At 21.4% G+C, this 22315-nt stretch overlaps 3 protein-coding genes across 3 annotated transcripts; 1 reads left to right on the top strand and 2 right to left on the bottom strand.

Moving 5' to 3' along the window:
- Positions 1 to 452: 452 nt before the first annotated feature.
- Positions 453 to 1082, bottom strand: PY17X_1336200 (uncharacterized protein; the record flags this gene model as incomplete). Its single annotated transcript, XM_724820.1, has 1 exon — positions 453 to 1082. One exon carries the CDS (start codon positions 1080 to 1082, stop codon positions 453 to 455), a length of 630 nt encoding a protein of 209 aa, XP_729913.1.
- Positions 1083 to 6234: 5152 nt separating this feature from the next.
- PY17X_1336100 (erythrocyte membrane protein) lies at positions 6235 to 13989 on the top strand (the record flags this gene model as incomplete). The annotated part of the gene is made up of 1 exon (XM_724085.1): positions 6235 to 13989. The coding sequence occupies one exon, from the start codon at positions 6235 to 6237 to the stop codon at positions 13987 to 13989; it is 7755 nt and encodes a 2584-aa protein (XP_729178.1).
- Positions 13990 to 15535: 1546 nt separating this feature from the next.
- Positions 15536 to 22315, bottom strand: PY17X_1336000 (conserved Plasmodium protein, unknown function; the record flags this gene model as incomplete). The annotated part of the gene is made up of 9 exons (XM_022957157.1): positions 15536 to 16438; positions 16658 to 17278; positions 17383 to 17494; positions 17725 to 20652; positions 20843 to 20964; positions 21061 to 21179; positions 21344 to 21414; positions 21537 to 21744; positions 21889 to 22315. The coding sequence occupies 9 exons, from the start codon at positions 22313 to 22315 to the stop codon at positions 15536 to 15538; spliced, it is 5511 nt and encodes a 1836-aa protein (XP_022813621.1).

Below are 22315 nucleotides of genomic sequence, written 5' to 3'. Positions count from 1 at the left end.
AATAATATATTATAATAAATAAAAACTTAATAAGGCGAAATGTTATATATAGATTTCTCAAAAAAAGACAAAAAAAAAATTTTAAAAGAAGAAAGTCAGCTCCTCTTTATGCGGCATAAAGATGAGAAAAATGTTTATAAAAAAAAATAATATATGTAAATAATTAAACCTATAATTAATTTTATGCATATATAAATAAACTTTTTGTTAAATTTTAATAATTTGTCGAGTGTGGAATAATTTTTTCACAATTTCAAGGACAAAATTTTCCTTTCTCAATAAGTATTGCACTAATAAAATAATTGTTCAGGTAAATAATTCTATGATAATTAAATGGAATAATTATCAACTTTGATGATATATAAATTGACATATATGTGACCATTGTAAAGTTTAATACACAATATATTATATTAAACATAATAATAAAATATAATAAAAGAAGGATGTGGCTACTTAGTTTTTGTGTTCATAAATTTTGCCTTTTTTAAAAGTTCCCTTTTAATTTTTTCTGTCTCTTCGATATTTTTTAATTTCATTTCCAATGGTAATGGTACTTCATTTATTCCGGTGAAACAATTTAATCTTTCTTGTGCATTATTTGTTGATGTTTTAACTTTTAAATCATCAGGTAATTTATATAGATTTTTAATAATGTCATTATAATTTTCTTTTTTTTCTTCATCAGATTTATCTTCATCATTTTTTTCTTTATTATCAATTTGCTCATAAAATTCTTTCATATTATTTTGTATAAAAAGTTGTATATGTGCTTCTTCTATTTCTTTTTCTGTTAAATTTTTTGTAAAATTTTTTTCTAATAATTTATCACTTTTTTCATTTTTTTCTAATTCCTTTTTTTCATCAATTAAGGTATCTGCATTTATTCCTTTTTTTTTTAATCGCATATTTTGAAATTCTTTAAGGCTTTTTGATGTCTTTAGTTTTAATAATTGATTTTCTTCGTCCCCATTTCCATCTTTATTACAATCCTCTGCTTCTTTTAATGTCTCATCTTTTTCTATTGGGGTTCTTCGCTTATAGTTATTATTACTATTTTTAATCTTTCTATTTTTTATCATAATATTAAGAAATAAATATGAAATATTCAGAAAATCACAGGAATTATATAATGACACTATTTCGATGGGTATGTTAAATAGTTTTGTTTAATTTTTGTATAACTGTTTTATGCGTCTTTATTGGTTTTTCTGGGTTTGTAAAAATTAAGTTGTCATAATTTTATTGTTAATACACAGAATTAAAAATATAGGGAATAATATATTATGTTATTTAGTAGGAACAAATTTCATCGGACAGGCATTTAAAAATATAACTATATTATTAGTATATTTATTATTCTAGGAATTAAGGGTATTCAGTTTTCACATTCATATATTGCGTATTTTTAAATTAATACATATATTTATGAATGTATACTTATGGAAATTGGTGTATATAATATAAAGTTGCTCTAAAAAAAACATATGGATGTTATTTTTTTTTTAGATTTTAAACAAATACACATATATAATAATTATATATATGTATAAACCAAAATGGTGAAATTTATTCTCTCTTTAAAACTTTTATTCCTTTGTTAAAGTCGTCTCGCTAGCTTGTAATTAATTTTTATAAACAAAAACAAATTATTGTACAAATAGTTATTTGGCAAGTTAGCACATTATACTTACGTATGATATGTGTTTTTTTCGACAAAATATGTACAAATAATTATGATTTATACTAAAAAAATATTTTAAAAATAATGCGGGAAGTTTTATTACAATTGAAAAAAATTATCTAAAATATAATGTTTCTATTTTTGAAAATGAAAAGGTAAGTATTGTATAATTGTTATGACAGTTGATTGTTTATATAATAACTTTCTTAATTGATATATATTATATATATATGCTTGTTTCCTACAATTCTCTAACATATATTTACGATCTGCAAATGAATTATTAGCTAAATTAGAAACCCTCTAAACAATTGTTCGAACAAATACAAAGGAATAAAAAAAATAAAGAGATATATACTTAAATATAAACAACGCTTATGTTTTATATTGCTCAAAATGATAACTCCACTGATTTTTATGCCACATATAGATGGTAATTTTTAGTAGCATATTGTAGATTTTTTCTTTTTAAGGGCATAATATTGCTTGATTTGAATTCGCTGCTTATTATTGTTTAAGTATATTTATATTTATTTGTAACTTGAATAATTTATTTATATTTATTATTGTATATGTTTTTATTTTATTACTCTGATATATATATCTTTTAAAATTGGACATAACGTGCACAAATAATATAAAAATATTTTTATTTTTTAAAACACCCCTTTGATCCTTATTGGTATGTAAAAATAAATCAACATATAAATGGATTTGAAGCATGGACAAAATTATAATAAATAATTTTTTTGCTAATAAAATTAAATGTCTTTGATAATTATATAAATATTTATAAAAAAAATAATAAAAATGTCATTTCTTAAAAAATATATATACGATAACGTTAAAAGTACTGATTATATAAATTATTTAATCACCCACTCAACAAATTACTAATGCACAAATATATGAGCATTTATTTATGGATATCCAAATTTATTGGGATTTTTATTTTATGTATACTATTGAGAAATCTTTTTTTATAACAAAACTATTTAAGTAATTATTATATGAGTAACACTAAGTAGATTCAATTAAAAACTATCCATATATCTTATATGTATTTTTTTCCCAACTATATTTTTTTTATTAATACATTTTCACTTTTTTACTTCCCGTCTTGAATGTTTTTTTTTTTTTAAATAGCAATGTTATCACATGTTAATTGAGGATCTGTTATATATATATATATATATATATATATGCATGTACACATATATATTTGTATGAGCATCTATATTTGGTGCCCCCTTATTACATGCTATATATCATTTATCGTACACATACATATAAGTATAATATTTTATGCCCAATATATACATATATATATGACTAAGAATATAATAAAAAGGATAATTCATGTGAACTATAATGTGTATTTATAATACATATATATATATATGCCCATTTAAACGTGCCAATTAATTAAAGAAGAAAAAGGAAGCTTAATTTCAATCAACTGAAAAGAAGAAGCATATACATATAAAACCCAATTCTTTCTTCTCATTAGTACAACCCACATATTTAAAAGTTTCAACGATTTTTTAAAATGAATTAATATATAGTAATATTTTAGTGCACATTTTATTATCATGACTTGTTTTTATTTATTTAATTTTATTAACTTTTCCAAAGTTGTTAAATGAACGTCTTACTCTTTATATTATATATTTATGTATGTATATATGCATATGTGACAATATGTTGACCACCCAATCTAAGGATATCGAAATCACTTTGTTATATTTTATTAATGTACGCATGTAGTACTATATGCATATATCTAAACTAAAAAAAATATATTAAAAAAATATCCAAACCAACCTTGCCTAATAATACATTTTTTTTATTATTTAGCATATTTCCATTAAATGTTATTCATATAGCAAATAAGTATATATTATATTATTATTATAATAACTAGTAGAGCAGATTATTACATTTATACTACTCGTATGCATTTATATAAATAATTTATATTATCTGCACTTTAAATAAAAAAAAAAACTTAAGATTAAAATGCTATGCGGAGAAATATTTAAACGCCCTTAATATATTTTTATTTTTTATTTATACATATTATATTACCAGTATTTTTTTATTATATAATTTTTTAAAAAATGTTATGTATATTTTAATAAAGGAAAAATAATAGCACATTTTAGCAACTACATTTTTTATTCCATATATATATATGTATAAAAGCAATTATAAAAATAAGTACAAATAAGAGAGCATATGAAAAAATTATAAATATTTGGAAATAAATGAAAAAATAATTTAACACAATAAAATTTGCATACATGTCATATTAATGGTATATAAAGCATGTACTAAGTATTGCCAATGCATACATGCATACGCTTATATTAAAAATTTATATATATATATATATATATATAATATAATATATATAAAGAGAGATATTTTGCAATAGTATATAAATTAATTTATATATATGATACACTTTAAAACTCAAAGTTTTTTTATTAGCCTAGCGTGTTATCTTTATGGAAAACGGTATTTTTATTAATATTATTATTTATTACTATCTTTTTATAATTGTTATTTCAAAAATATACAATTTAAAAATAGTTCATTTTTAAGTGTTATACATTTAAATAAAATACATGAAATATACAATACGTATGTTAATGAACATTTTATGGTTATATATATAAATAATTTTTTTTTTTTTTCAATACATGTTTTTATATTACTTTCTTTTTTATTTTTTATCTTCTTTGATAATATTATGCAAATGCCTATGTTTACACCGCCAAATTAAATAAAAGGAATGCTGAACAAATAGGTCATTATATGTATATTATTATACAAGTATATAGTACATAGATAAAAAAAAAATAAAGCAAAGTAATTGCATATATATGTACGTGTGTATTGTTATATTACATATGTTTGCATATAATTATATGTGTTATATAATTTCTTACTTTTTTTTCTTACCTTATGTTTGAACAAAAAAAATGCATGTTTGTTAAAGAAAATACATATATATATACAAGCAGGTAATTATGTTACGTATATTATATGTACAATGAAAGGTAAAAAAACATAATTATGTAAATTCTTTTTTCTGTTTTTTTTATAGCTTTTCGGTTATCATTATTATCGTTATATATTAAAGTATATAGAAAAATTGTTTTTTAAAAAGAAATATTAAGTGACATATATATATGTGATTTAAAAGTTATGTACATATTTCACATAATATGTAAAACACCATATTTTTTTTTCTATTTTTACAAATGACACTCCATTATTTGCATTTTGATTGACATATATATATATTATATGAGCTTTATAATTACCATGTTATTATTCATTATACTTTTATTTTGATGGTTTCAATTTTGTTATGTTACTAAAGATTACTTTTAAATTTATATATACATGTTTTAAAAGAAATAACAAAAAAAAAAATAAGTAAAAGAAAAGAAATAAATGAATGCATAAACGTCAAGTTACAATGTATGTGTATATTTCTATACATTTATAAGTATAAATCAATACATATATTTATACCAGTGAATAAATTATGAATATTTTTTTATAGCATGTGAATATATATAAATATATATATATAATTATTTTGTAAACAAGAGATACATTTTCTCGTATGCGCCTTATTGCAACATTTAAGTTTTATTTTTAATATATATATAAATGTGTGTAATTAGTTAATATAATATAAGAAAGGAGTTAAGCATATAAATACCACATGCATATAAATACATACACGCATATTTCTAACGTGCGAATGCTTTCATTTATTCATTTGTTTTTTGAATACTTAATTATATATTTTTGCACATATTTTGAAAAAGGTTTGTCCATAACCATTACGCATATATAATATATATTTGTGTATATGCATGCATGTGAAAAATATATTTATTTAATATAAGTGCTTGCTATTTTTTTTTTTTTTTTTTAATATTTTTTAATAATAAAATATGTATACACATCATATACTAAAACCAAAGTGAATAATTTTTATTTTGCATTTTTTTCCATATTGTTAAATTTGTTTTGAACAAGATTAAGATTGCACAAATCAATGATTAAGGAATAAAGACATCTTGGCAAAGCTTGCATATGTATATTTTTGAGTTTTTATTTCGCCTAAATAATTGTAGCAAATGAAATACTCGCATATATATACAAAGTTTATATGTGTATAATATATACTAAGTTTTTATATATATGTATACTCATTAATTTTTATTTTTTTTTTCATTTTGTCTTTTTAATACTTGACATACAAAATTACATTGTATACATATATATTCACATATATATATATATATATATGAAGGGAAAAATAATAAAGTAATAAAAATTAGAAAGACAAATACAAACAACAAAAGAATTAAAGGATATAATTATTTAGATTAAATCCATTTTCATATGAACAAAATAAATGGATCAAAAATTGACGAAATAAATAGTAGTCAATGAAAAAAATAAAAAATACAATTTTTTCAAAATAGTAATTAGAAAAAAAAGATAAACAGAAAAATAATAAGATGAATAAAAATTTCAATATTTCCAATTATAATTTAGATTTAATTAAATGCTTGCAAAATGAATCTGGAATATACTTTATATTAGATCCGACAAAAGCGATACATGACAAAAAACATTCAGATGTCTATGATATATTTATCCCAGAAAATAGTGATGGAGTTACATTACATGTTCAGAAAGTAAATAATGAATATAAATGTATAGGGGTAAGTATAACCAAACGAGGAATAGATATAAATACTGGGACACGAATATTTAATACAAAAATAGCTGATTGGTTAGAGCAGCTTTTTAATTTTAATAAAACATTAGGAAATAATAATAATGCAAATAATAATGAAAATGAAGATGGAAATAATAGTACAGAAAATCGGACTAACAATTTAAACGGTAAAAATAATTGGTCTAATATGGAAAGAAACGGACCAAACAATCATGGTTTCGGTACAATTGTTAATAACAAAAATACCAGTATTAATGCAAATCCAATAAATAATATCGGATCTAATAATAATAATGATCAAGGAAATGCAAGCGGTGATGATAAAGATGCAAACGATATTGATGGAAATGATCATCTTGAAAATTCTGATGATAATAATAATTCTATTATAAATAATGGAAATAATAATAAATATAATAATAATTATAATAATGTTAGGCATAATTTATCAAATAATCAAACAGGCGCACCTATAACAAATTTAATAAAAAACTCAAAAGGTGGATATGATAATTTTGAAAACAATGATAATTATAATAATGCAATTAATATGACCAATAAAACAAAAAATAATAAAAATCCAATAAATCAAGGAAATTGCAATTTAAATGTAAACAGTAATTTATCGACACATATAATACCTTCGTCAAATTTATCTTCATCTCAATCGAAGAAACAAAATCAACATACTAAACAAATCCGATTAAATCAAATGAATAATTCTCATAAATCACACTTAATGCAATATCATAATTCTAATTATGATGATAAAAATAGTAAGTTATATAACAATGTAAATTCTAGCAATACTGTAATAAATAAACACATTTCTTCTGAAAATTCTGGAGCACCTCATGGTTCTGCTTCTAATAATAATGATGCGGTTAAAATAAATAAGATAGGATGTAATACTAGACAGAAAAATGCACCTCATATTTTACACAATAGTAATAATAATAGAGATGGAAATAATAATTCATGCAAAGGCCAACAGCCATATAATGAAAATTTGGGTTATAGACCTACTTTATTTAATTTGTTAGAAGTTTTATCAAATCATAATATTACGACACCAGATCAAAGAGTGTGTATTAGAGGAATAGTAACGGATTTCTTAAATAATGAATTACCACATGGAAAAATATATGCATATATCGGTGCAGTAGTAGGGCATGATATATTGCATGATATAATAAAAAAATTAGAAAAAGATCCTAATCGAAATGCCGTACCAGATGCATCTGGATTAGCTAGAATCGAAGCTTCTTTTGGGTTAAGTAAATCATCTTACGATTTTATGAATCATAATTCAACTAATTCATCTATGAATAATATTCCTAATGTTTTATTTAATAACCGAAATTTAAATAGTGCACTATTGAATAATCATATATATTCAAATATACTATCAAACGTGGCAAATAATAATAATAATAATAATATTGGGGATAATATGGGTCACTCTGGAATGTTAAATGCGGATAGTGAAAAAATTGGGAACAATAAAACAGCTAACGATATTAATAATATGATGATGAAATATGGAGATAATGATAAATCAGGAGGTTCTTACAATAATAATATGTTAAATATAAACAAAAAAAAAGCACTTAATATGTTAAACATGAGATATATGGATAATAATAATAATAATAATAGTAATAATAATAATAATATGACTGATATGGGAAATTTAGGAATGGGTAATATGAACAATACAGATAATGGTTATATGAATCAAATGAATATTGATCTAGCTAATTTAGAAAATTTAAATAATGCTAAAAATTCTGGATTATCAATGCATGATTATTTATATGCCTCTAAAAATCTTCACAATGCTAATCCTCTTAATAGAAATAATAATATAGTTGAAGATGAAGAAGAATTAATGAAGGTTATAAAAAAAAATATTGAAACATATAAAATGAATAATATAAAAAATATATTAATATCATCTGTTTTTGGTAGAATTAAGTGGTTAAAAATAATGAATGAATCTCCACATGCATATTTATATGGGCATAGTATAGTCAAATATGGCAATAAATTATATATGTTTGGAGGTACTAATAATAAGCATAAAAAAGTACCATTTAATCATACATTAACATTTAGTCTAATTTATTATAACTATAAATTATTACCATTGAGTGGTAATTATCCTGATGAAAGAGATGGACATACAACACATTTGGTTTCATTGAAGTCTGGATTATCTGTATTTTTATTTGGTGGTGCTAATAATAATATATATTATAATGATATATATATATTAGATATGGAAACACGAAAATGGTCAAAAAGAATTGTAAATGGAAAATTACCATTGCCTAGACATCAACATTGTTCATTAGTTTATCCAGCAAAAAGTGAGCATTTAAGAGGAGAAAAATTAAATTTAACTGAAGGAGTTATAATTTATGGAGGTAAATGTTTATATAATAATAATAATATTGTTAATTTAAATGATATGTGGATTTTTTTATTTCAAGCAAATATGTGGGTACGTATAAATTATTTAGGAGATCAAATACCTATTGGAAGATATGGAATGAATTTAATTTGGTCTGATACAAATACGTTATGTTTATTTGGTGGAGAATGTTTACAATCCGACAAAAATTATAAAACTAGAAAACTTCTTGATGATATGTGGACTTTTAGATTAAACACGCCATTATTAATTAACAATACAGAAGATATAGGTGCAGATGTAAAATATCTTTCTTATGAAAATACAGTAAATACTCAATCCGAAGTTCACAAGCATCAAAAAGGAACAAAAACAGATTCTCATTTAAATAATTCAAATGGAAATAATGGAATTTCTACTCATGATAATAACAATAATAATGATAATTATTATGGTCAAACTGATAACATAAATGATAAAAATGGAATAAATGAAAATGACAATAAAATGGGAAACAATAATGAATCTCAGGCTGTAGATAATAAAGGAGGTATAGAAAATAATAATAGTAATAATAATAATAGCAATAATAATAATAATAATAATAATAGTAATAATAGCAATAATAACAATAGCAGTAACAATAGCAGTAACACCAACTTAATAAACAAAATAAAAATAGCAGGAGAATGGAAACGAGAAATATATGAAGGAAATATCGGATCCAGATCAAACTATAGTAGTATTTTCATTACTCAAAGACATCAAGATTTTAAAGGTGCAGAACCCAAAACTATTGAAAAATTAATGCTTCTATGTAGTGGAATAACTTATGATAATAAATTAAAAATAGTTTCAAGTGATGAAATTTATGTATATTTTTTTTCACAAAAAAGATGGTATTTATTAAAAGGGAAATTATATAATGAAGAATATATGTATAGTGCAAGACAAAGACATGTAGGATGTTTTTTTGAATCAAAAAATGTATTAGGTCGATCAAATAGAAATCCTGTTCCATGTATATTTATACATGGTGGTTTTAAAAAAAATTCTGTATTTGGTGATGCATGGTTATTATCTTTGACTGGAGAAAATCCATTAAGATTATATGAATATGATACATGTAGAGAGAAAATATCAACAACACAAATGCCATTATATTATTTTCGAGATACTCATTCAATAAGTTTATTATATACTTTTTGTACATTACAAAAATGGCTATTTGGTGCTTTTGCTAATTTAGTAGATAATTCAGTATATGCTATAAATCCAGCAGAAAATGTTTTTATCAAATATGAACTTACTCCTGAACATGATGGCATGATATCTATTCAAGATGATGGGGAAGGATTAGATTTTAATGCAATGAATCGAATATTAAGAATGTATGGAAATTATAAAAATTATGATAATAATTCATTTTATAATAATAACAATAATAATAATATAAAAAAACATTCGCTACCTAATAATGATGATTCAGATGGTTATGAAATAGATAATTATGATGAAAACGATGAAAATGATGAAAATGAACAGGCACATAATGAAGAAACTAATAATAATAATGAACCCAACAATAATGAAAATAATAATTCTGATCAAAATAACAACCAATGTGACAATAATAATAATAATGCAGCTTTTGATAAAACTGGAAATAACAATACTGAATCAAATCAAACGCAACCGAATGCAGAAAATGATACAAAATCAGAAAAAGGACCAGATGGTGAAAATAATAATAATTTATCAGGATCAAATTGTGAAGGAATAATAAAAAAAGAAAATGAAACACGTAACAAAAATGGTGTTATTGGAAAGAAGAAATGTACATGGAATGACAGTTTTTATTATAAAAAAAAAAATCAACATTATTTTTATAATGACATTTCTAATAGTATATTTGATATTAAATATGGTGTAGGTTTTAAAACTGCATTTGCTAGAATTGCATCAAGTTGTGCAATCATGTCAAGAACAATTAACACAATAGGTATTGGTTTATTGTCACTCGAATTAATGAATCATTGTGATGCTAAAGAATTGGCTACCCCTTTATGTATGTGGAAATTACCAAATAAAGAATTAATAAATCGAAATATTGCTAACAAATCAGAACATAGACATCATCAAAAATTATTAATGTCTTATACTCCATTTAACAGTCCAAGTTTATTAGCTGAGCAAATTAATATATTAGGTACATATAGCGGTACTCGATTATTATATTGGAATTTTAGAGATGATATGGATTTTATTATTTTTAATCCAACAAATAATAATATATATCTTAGTAGCTCACCATTAAGTATTGATGAACTCAAAAATAAAAATAAAAAACAAAAAAATACACAAGGGGAAGGATCAAATTTTAGCTCAAAATATCAAGGTGTAAAAGATATCAAATTTCCTAACCGAATAATTAAACGAAAAGGGGTTTTTGAGGAAGATGGAAATTTAAAAAAACTCAAAACAGATGTTGAAAATTCAGATGAACAAGTTGAAAAAAATGAGGATATTATTGCTGATGATAAAAATGAAGAAAATATTAAAAAAGAACATGACAATATAAGTAACTCCTCAAAAAATAATATAATTCTTGATAATAATAATAATAATAATGATGATAATAATAATAATGATGGTGATGAAAATACAACAAATTGTAATGAAAAACTAAAATATGAAGATGAATTAAAATATAATAATAATAATTATTTTAAAAAAAGAATGAATTTATTTGAATATAATTCTCATTTAACTCCAAATATTTCAAAAGAAAAATATAACATGAATCAAATATTTCCATTATGGGATCATCCAAAAGATAGTATTGATTATTGTTTATCAACATATTTATATTGGCTATACTTACGTAGAAGTACAAATATATTTTTGCAAAATACTTTATTAATACCTACATGTATGAGAAGAGAAAAAGATATGAATCAAAATAAAAATAATAATGATAATAATAAAGGAAAAAAAAAAGGAACAAAATCAACCAAATTACGAAATAAAAAAATAAACAAACAAAATGATGAAAAAATAGCTAATACTGAAGAAAATAATGGTGAAAAAATCCCAAACACATCTGAAACTGTTTTAGAAAATAATAACTCTTTTGTAAAATCTGAGCTAATACAAGAAAAAAATGATGATAACAATCATGTTGATGCTCAAAATGAAGCTAATGTAAATAATGAAAAAGGAGAAAATATTTCTGAACAAAATCAAAATACTGAAATAAATAATAATGGAATAAAAAATGAAAATGTTTGTACAAATAAAGTAGAGGGAGAAAAGGAAGAAAATAATAATCTTGAGGATGGAAAAAAAAACAACAATTGTGAGAATGATACAAATGGAGGGTTAACAAAATTAGAAAAACAAAAACTTGAAGAAGCATTAGAATATGGTATATCCCAAAATGTTCAACCTCAAAACTCTGCAAATAAAAATGGAACAGATGATGAAGAGGAAGAAGATGAAGAGGATGAGGAAGAAGAAGAGGAGGAAGAGGAGGAGGAAGAAGAAGAAGAAGAGGAAGAGGAAGAAGAGGAGGAAAAAGAAAAAGAAAAAGAAGAAGTTTCGAAAAATAATGAAGATAATGGAAATATAAATGAAACAAATAATGATGTAGAAAATGAAAAAGCAGAAGTTGAAGGTGAAATTAATCAAGTAGATGAAGGAGGAGTAGTAAAAACAGAAACACAAAATGAAATGGAAACTGAAAATAATGTAGAAGATGGTAATGAAACAAATAAAAAAAATAAAAAAGAAAATAAAAATAAAGTTGGAAAAACTATTGATGATACAAACGAAGATAGTATTGCTAGTAGAAGGAAAAGAAGAAAAAAAAAAGATGATTTATCAGCTGACACAACAGCTAATGATAAAAAAAATGGAGAAATAGAAAAAATGAAAAAAGAAAATTATGTTAATGTATATATGGAAAATTTTAAAATTAAAGATGAATATTATATTAATAATCCAAGTAAATATACATTATACCACTTTTTAAGAAGAAAATTATATAAAATGGTAGAAAGCCATTATTTATTTACTCCTGCAGATCATACATATGGTTCTTTTATTATGATGGGATTTTTAAATGATAATAATAACACTAGTATAGAAGTTAATCGAGTATGTGAAACTGGTATATTATTATATTATAAAAATAGATTAATAAAAAGATTAGATGCTCCATTTATTGATACACCATATAATTTATTTTTATCAAAATATCCTCCTAACCCTTCTTTATATGAAGGAAATTTATATAAATATGCTTTGACTGTTATTGTTAATGTTCCCAATTGGTTAAAACCCTCTGTTAGCAAACAAGAATTCGTTCATGAAAATAATCACGCATTTCTTGTTTTTAAAAAGAAGTTAGTTACATTAATAAAACATTATTTATCTATTTGTGAAGATGTTGTTAAGCTTAACAAATGGAGAGAGTCAAGAGATATGAAATTAAAAAAATATTTAGAAAAAATCCAAAACCAAAGTGTAAAAAGCCGAAACGATTCAGATTATGAAAATGATGATGACAATAATAATAATAGTAAAAATAAAAATTTTAACATTATATATAATAATGATGAAGAGGGAGATAATTATATGAATGATCAAAATGATGGAAATAAAAAAAAAAAAGAAGAAATTAATTATTCGGGAAAAAATAAAACACCATATACAAATGATAGCGAACCAATTTTACACAAAAATAAAAAAACTAAAACAAATAATAATGATGATTCAAATAAAAGAGATCATAATCCAACATCAGAAAATGAATCAGCTAATAATGATAATGAAAATAATCAAGAAAATGATGTTTTGGAAGGAGAAAAAGAACAAGAAGATGATGAATATGATCAAGAGGCTGAAAATCGTCCAAATTTTCAAGATGAAAAAGATGAACATGAAGAAAATGAGGAGGAAGCTGAAGAAGAAGAGGAAGAGGAAGAGGAAGAAGATCCTGATGATGAAGAATATAATGCTGAAATGGATGATCAAAAAAATCGAAGTGTTGAACAAGAGACTGAGGAAGAAATGATAGAAGAAGATGAAGAATATGAACCAGAGGATGAATGAGAAAAAATAAAAAAATAAAAAAATAAAAAAATAAAAAAAATTATATATTATAAATATCTATATGTCTTTGTAAATTGAGACAATTAAACAAATCTGAAATATTCATTCATCTTAAAAAAAAAAAAAAAATATGCCAATTTTGTGAGGCAATGAACAGTATTATTAATCATGCTATTATAAGAAAGGTAAATAGCTAACTGACTAGCTATTTAAACAAAAATATATTTTCTCTAAATTATAAATAACTATTTTATTTAATACATATATTATACTCATTTTTTGTTTGTATTTAAGCTGGAAAAGGCACCATGTTGATTTGCTTAGTACGAATTTCCGAAAATAAAAAATACTAATAAATATAAAATATACAAATATAAGAAAGTGAAAAGCGTTTAGCTATTGAAAGCAGAATGTCCGTTTTCTTTTAGTCCACAATCTGCTTAAATTGAAGCGTTGAAAATGTTAGACTTTCGTTTTTTTATATATGTAAGCATATGTATAATATATATATGTATATATTTTTACCAAGCTTATTAAATTCGTTATCCTATAAATCACATTTTTAAACAATTACCAAATACCTGCATATATGTATGCATAATGTGTATTACACACATTAATTTTCAAGGTTATCCTATATATTCCTTTTTTGTAAGGTTTTTTTAATTTTTTTTTTATTTAAAGTTATATATTTTTGTGTAATTTTATTTTCATTATATAAGCTTGTGCATTACGTTATTTTATTCATAATTATATTCGTCAACATTGCTTTATTTTTCTATTGTTTATTATTAAAAAAAAACTTAATGAGAAAAAAAAAAAAATTAATATATTATATCGAAATTTATTATTGTTAATTATCTCTTTTCATGAGAATGAAGAGAATTTTCTTATTTTTTCAAAAGAGATAAAACATTTCTAAATCCCCTCTCCTCCTTATTTAATTAAATACATTATCATCTATATTATACTATGAATAAATCATGTATAAAAATTATGAACTATATATCATAAAATAGACATGAATAATAATATAACTTATGGTAATAAATGCAAAAATTATCAATATCTTGAAAATGAAAAATAACTGTTTTAAGAATGATATATACTATTTTGATATTTTTTATATTATATTGAAATAATCTTGCCACAACATATTTATTTGTCTCTTTTTATAAAAAAGACATATTTTCATGTTAATTATGTATCTCCACATATTTCATAAAATATGTAAACCAATTTTTTTTTTTTTTTTTTTTTTTTTTTTTTTTTTTTTATGAGTTATTATTATATGTTATAAATATATTATTAATGAATATCCATTTTTAAGTATATATTTATTTGTTCAATCGATTTTTGGATTTTATAAAATATGAATAAAAAAATAATAAAATATACATAATAGAAAAAGGTGTGTTATGATCAAATTTTTGCAGACATATAAATCGGAAAAATTCCACTTTATGGTATTTAAAAAGGTAAATAATATATAGTTGTATATGTGTCAATAATAATATTCGAAATGTCTATCCCTCTTAGAGAAAACCTAAGCTTGCTCCATTTTGAGTTGCTTTAAAATTTGGATGTACTCACTAATTTTAACAAGGAGTTGTGTGTTTTTCTTTCGTAAATTATTAAGTAATATATTTTGTTGATTAAGTTCTTTATTCATGAAATTTAGTGTTTGATTACTTTGTATTTCTTTATTTTTAATTTTTTCTAATATTCCTTTTTTTTGTTTTTCTTGATATTTTTTTTCCAAATCATTAAAATCAAATGTAAGATCTTGTTTTTTTAGTTTATTTTTTAATGCTTTTTTTTTTTCATGAACTATTTTAGATAATTTATTGTTAGTATTTTCTAATTCATTATTATTATTTTTTAATTTTTTATATATTTGAATAAGTTTTTCTTTTTGTCTTGCAATTTTTTCCATTTTTTTCATTATATTTTTATATTGTTCAACACTTAGTATAGTACAATTACTAGCTAAATTTAATCTATATTTTTTTTTGTCATATAAATAATCAATATTTCTTAATTTTGACATTTTTAATGTAATGTAAAATTTTATATCTGCTATATTCTTTTTTTTATCATCTTCAATTATGGTCATTTCTTCATTTATTGCTTCTATTTCTTTTTCCATACGTTTTTTCTTAAGTGATAATTTCCTTTGCTCATTTTTTTTATTATCTATATTTTTCATAATATTGCTAATATTATTCAATGTTTTCCTGTTCACATTTTTAATAGCATCAATTTCTTCTTTATTATATATATCCATAGTCGTATTTTCATCGTCTGTTTTATCATCCAAATTTAAAATATTATCGCAACTTGATTCTTCTTCATTCTTGTCTTTTAGATCCTTTATTTGTAAATTGCATCCGGCTGTTTCATTCCTCGCGAGGTTTTTTATTTTCTCCACACACATTTGCTTCTTTTGCTGAAAAATGATAAAAAAAATGTATAAAAAAATGATAAAAAAATGATAAAAAAAATGATAAAAAAAATGATAAAAAAATGTATAAAAAAATACAAATTTTCGATCTTTTAAAGTCACATGTATTTTATTCTGATCATTTAGTAACATAGCCAATTGTTCAAATGCAAATATTAGCATGTATGAATATTTTCTTATAAAAGAATATAATACATATCTTACATTGTGACTTTCAAGTTCCTCCAATAATATTTTTATTTCTTGAGTACATGCTTTATTATCACTTTCAATTTGATTTATTTGTTTACCATATATTTTTTTTTGTTTTTTTAATTTTCGTTCTTTTTTCCTTATTTCTATCAATATTCTATTTTTTTCCGTGATTGAAACAATTTTTAAAGATATATACTTTATAAGTTTAATGGCTTGAATTTTTTTTAAGTATAAAAGATTTATTTCTTTACTACATTCTTTTATTACTTTATTTATGTAATTTGTTATATCATTCATATTATTATTACTTCCGAAAATTGTCTTGGAAATCTGGTTATTTCCCGAATTTGATATGTTCCACAATACCGTTATCGAATTATCTCTTTTATTTATAGGATAAATATCTTTTACAACATCCAAAAGCATTTCCCATGATGCCATTTGATCTAAATTTTGTTTATATTCTATGTTTTTTATATCATTTATATTTTCTTCATGAATAATGTTTTCACTTTTAGGACATAAATTATTGCTCTCTTCTGTATTGTACAATTGTGTCATCCTTTCCATATTACCAGTTTGGGTGCTATTTTGTAAAGATAATATGTATTCCTTCACTTCGGATAATTTCTAAAAATAAAAAAAAAATGCACACACATAATGTATTGCAATATTAATCATATTGTAAATTTAGCTAGCCAGCTAGCTAAAAATCAATATTTTTTTTTTTTTACCTGGCCTATTATATTCCTCAACTCATTAAAATCTTTGTTGAATGTGTCTTTGATAAAGTTTATTTGATTTAATAATTCTATTTTGTCTTCTTCGTATATCTTAATTATTTCTCTACAATAAAATATATAGAAAAAAATAAATATAAGATTGACTTAAAAATTATAAAAAAAAATATAAAGTTCAACAGTTGTAGTGTATGTAGAACGATGTTGTGTTCACAATTTTTTATGTAAAATATGGATACAAACAAATACGAATTTATAGTAGTATAAACAAACGAATTTATAAATAATTAATTAATTTGATAAAATAAAACAATATATTTTTCTTTTATTTAGTACGCAATGCTGGATATTCTCTGAGAATCATTGGTATTTTTTTGAAGTGTGTTGTTTTCCCCTTTTTCCAAATGTGATAGTATATTTTCATACATTTTAATAATTTTTTTTTTATTGCATATATCTTCAATTTTTCCATGATTATTTATTACTTTGAGTTTCGAATTTTGATTCCTTATTTTTTTAAAATGTTCAATAGTTTGGTTTAATTCTGTTATTAAGTTTGTATGATCATTTTCCTTTTCAATGATATTTTTTATTTTTTTTCTTTTAAAAGATTTAACATTTTTATTATTTTGATTTTTTAAATACATATTTAAAGATCTAATAATTAACATATCATTATTACTAATATCTAATGAGGACAATGTGTTTTTAGAATATTTAATTCTTAAATATTTTTTGGATAAATATTTAATTTGTTTATCATATATTTTTTGGTTATATATAAACATATTTTTAATTTTTTTTATATATTTGTTTAAATTAGTGTATATTAAATTTGCATAATCTATGTCTATAATAAATTTTTTTTTTTTAAACAATTTTTTATATGCTTTTTTCAATTTTTGGATTTTTTTGTTAATATTTTTTTTATATATTAAAGCTTTTCTAATGTTTTCTTCCTTTTCTTTCATTTCTTTTGTTTCTCTTAAACTATATTTGATATCTTCATCATGTAAACAATTGTTAATATTAAACATAGTGTTTATACTTTTTTGGTCATAATTTAATATTAAATCTATTCTTTTTTTCCTTTCTTCTATCTCTTCGTTTTCTTTTTGATTATTATTTGTCTTAATAAAATTCCAAATATCATTAATAGTGTCATTTTGTGTGTCTTTTTCGTTATTTTGTATTTTATTTTTTTCTAGCATATTTTGTTCATATAAAAGTTTAGATACATAATTTATGTCATCATTTATCTGATTAAATGAAAAAGGGATTATATTATTACATTTTTTTCGACCCCCTTTTAAAAAGGTATCTATTAAATTATCATGAATTGATTCGAAAAAAAATTGGCTAATTGAATTATGACAATTCTCTATATCTTTTTCTTTGCTAATAATTTGTATGAAATTATTCAAACTTAATCTGTATCTTTTTATTATGTTAAATAAATGAAAAAGTGGATAACAAAAGTTTAATTGCATAATTCTGTTGTGTAAACAAACGAATATATATTGTGTCTGTGAGATTGTATTATTATCTTCATTTTTGCTGATAAATATATTTTTTATTTTATCATTAAATGGAAATTTAATATAATAATAAGTGAAGAAATATTGAGTAGAAAAAATTAAAAGTTCATTATTATTTGTTAGACAAAATAATAAATTATTTTTTTCGTTGATTATCATTTTATTTATACATCGTTTTATTGGAAACATTTCTCTGCATAATTTATAAATAACTTGTGGTCTAACAATTCTAATTCGATTTTCATCTATATCTTGATTTTTTTTTTCTATTTTCAAAAAGTATATACGATTATTTTTAATTCCCCCTGTAGTGATAAACAATCCTTTATCTTTAATTTTTTCAGCACAAATAATTTTTATTTCATTTTTATTTGTTTCGTTATATTTATGTTGTTTATCTTCTTCTACATTTTCTTTTTCATCTTGTTTAATTCTATCCTTTTGAAAATTAATTGTTAATAAATTTGGATAAAATGCTTGTCTTTTTTTCTCAATTTTATTTAAGGTTATATTATTAAATAATATTTCAATATATTTTTCTAAATTTTTTTTTTTAGTTATATATTCATTATTATCTATATCATTATTATTAATTTTTGAATCATTTAAATTTTTTGATAAATTAATTTTTTCTTTATAAAAATTTATTTTATTATATGTATTATCACTCATATCACTTCCTGATATTTCTATATTATATTCTTTATCATCTTCTCTAATTTCATCTGGTTCTACAATACTTTTAGATTTATAATCTTTATATCTATTATCTATACCTTCGGATATGTTTTCATTTTTTATCTCTTCATTATTTTTATTAATTTTAATATCTTCGTTATTTACTTTCCTTGTATCATTATCGCCTCCTTCGTAACTATATTTTCTGAAATTTATTTGAATTATTTCATATTGAATATCCATATAATATGATTCTGTGGATTCATTTTTGTTAGATTCCTGATTATTTAGTAATTTTTCTGTATTTTTCAAATTTGTGTATTTTTCTGTTGCCGCTTTTTCTAAATGTCTAAGTTTAATTTTAAAAAAAAAATTTGAATCTGATAAAATATAAAAACTATTAACATGAGAAAAATAAAAACAATCTTTAAGATTTGTTTCTCTAATTTTAAAATAATATAATGGTTTATATATTCCACCAATTTTACACAAAAAAAATATATATGGTTCATTTTCTGATAATATACATATATAATCACTATTTAAGCTTTTTTCTATTTTTATAATAGGATAATTACTTATTTTTAATGAATAAATAATATCTAAATATAAATATTTCATCTTTATAATTTTTATTATACCATTATTAAAACCAATACAAAAATAAATAAAATTGTCTTTATCATTATATAAAAATTTTATAGATGATATATAATTTTTGAATTTATATAAACAAAAATTTCTTTCAATATTATTTTCATTTTTATAATTATATATTTTTCCGTTATAACCAAAACTAAACATATTATTTTTAAAACAATAAATATTTTTAATTCTACTATTGTGATCATTATATAATATTCCTATATCCCCATAATTATTTTTTTCACATGTATATATACTGTTGTTTTTTTTGTCTACTATTAGATATAAATCTCCTTCCCCTATTATTTTACTAATATTTATTTTTATTTTTAGTTCTTTTTCTAAAGACACATAAAGAGTTGATGCTTGAGAAATTTCGTCAAGAGAGAAGTGGCAATTCCATCTAAAAGTGGAAGTAAAAATGGTAATTTTGTTAGTTTTGCCAATTTTGTTAATTTTGCCAATTTTGTTAATTTTGTTAATTTTGCCAACATTGCCAACATTGCCAATTTTGCCAACATTGCCAATTTTCTAATCTTATTTTATAGAAAAATGACTACAAACATTTAAATGGAGTATGAATATGCACTTACAGTTTAATACAATCTTCATCTTGTGTTGTTATAAAATTATTATAATAATGAATATAATTAATACTTTTTTTATTACTCTCATCAAAATCTTTGAATTTAATTCCTTTCTTAACTGATAAATTCTGAAAAAAATAAAAATGTCAATGATATGAAAATTATAAATATAGACACTTTTTTGTTAAAAATTAAAAATATTTTAAAGGTTATTATTTTTTAACTTGACATAAATATATAGACCCATTTGATGTTCCAATAAAAATTGTGTTTTGATATGAACAGAAACAATTAATTATTACACTTTTGTCTATTTCTAAATGTTTCTCATTTATTTTAAGCCCTAAAAAATAATAATAAAATTTTTTGTTTAAAAATAATATATTACATATATACAGGTTATGCAAATATTCCTATACATATATTGTGTGAAAAAAAAAATGATCATAAATATGCAGATAATAAAAAAATAAATATGTGCTTATAATATGTGCTTATAATATTTACCTGTATATGTATTCTCTAAATTCCATAAGTACAACTTTGTTTTTCTCAAAATTAGAAAAAAGTTATTATACCTGAAAAGTGATGGAATCATATTATGCAATATAGTATATAATATATAGTATATAATATAATATAATATACGATATAATATATAGATAGATGCATTCACAAAAAATATGATGAAATGTCTTACTGGTCTATATATGTATAATCATGATGAATAAAAATGCTAAAAATAAAATTCTTCGATATGCAATCCAAAACTTTTAATACATTTTTGTTTGTTATTAGAATAATATAATTTTGTTCTTTTTGTATGTAAATTTTTTCATAATAATTACAATCCGTTAAAATAATTTCATCTATTTGTGTATGGTTTTGAATTGAATATACTTGTATACCTGTTTGCAACCAAATAATTTGAAATGGAATATTAAATTGATGTATATCAATATGGTATATATATATATATATATATATGTACAAAGATATATATCAAAAATGATAATAAAATATGTCTATATTTTTAATATATTATTAATTACATGAAGCATATGATCCTCCATAAAGAACTACAAAAAGAGAATCCTCAAATATTGCAGAACATGATATAATATAATCATTTTTAGTAAATACAACTTTTAGTCCTTTTATTAAAGGGTTATATATACTAATAATATTTTGATTAAAAAAAAGAATATTTTTATTTTTTAAAATAAATAAATCAACATTTAAATTTATTCCATATATATAACTTTCACTTATAAGATTATATAATATATTTATTTCATCATTTGTATTATTGAAAATGTTATTTTTATAATTTTCTCTATATTCATTTGGTACTTTTAAATCACATAATGTAATTATATTTTGATCACACAAATTATTATTGTCATATTTTGACAGTACATTTCTACGAAAATTACAAAATGCAGTTATTTTTTTTGTAAATAATAAGGAACCCAACAT

Source organism: Plasmodium yoelii (assembly GCF_900002385.2).
Source record: "Plasmodium yoelii strain 17X genome assembly, chromosome: 13".
Taxonomy (NCBI): domain Eukaryota; phylum Apicomplexa; class Aconoidasida; order Haemosporida; family Plasmodiidae; genus Plasmodium; species Plasmodium yoelii.
Note: the sequence above shows the minus strand (reverse complement) of the source record. Positions and strands in the feature narration are given on the sequence as shown.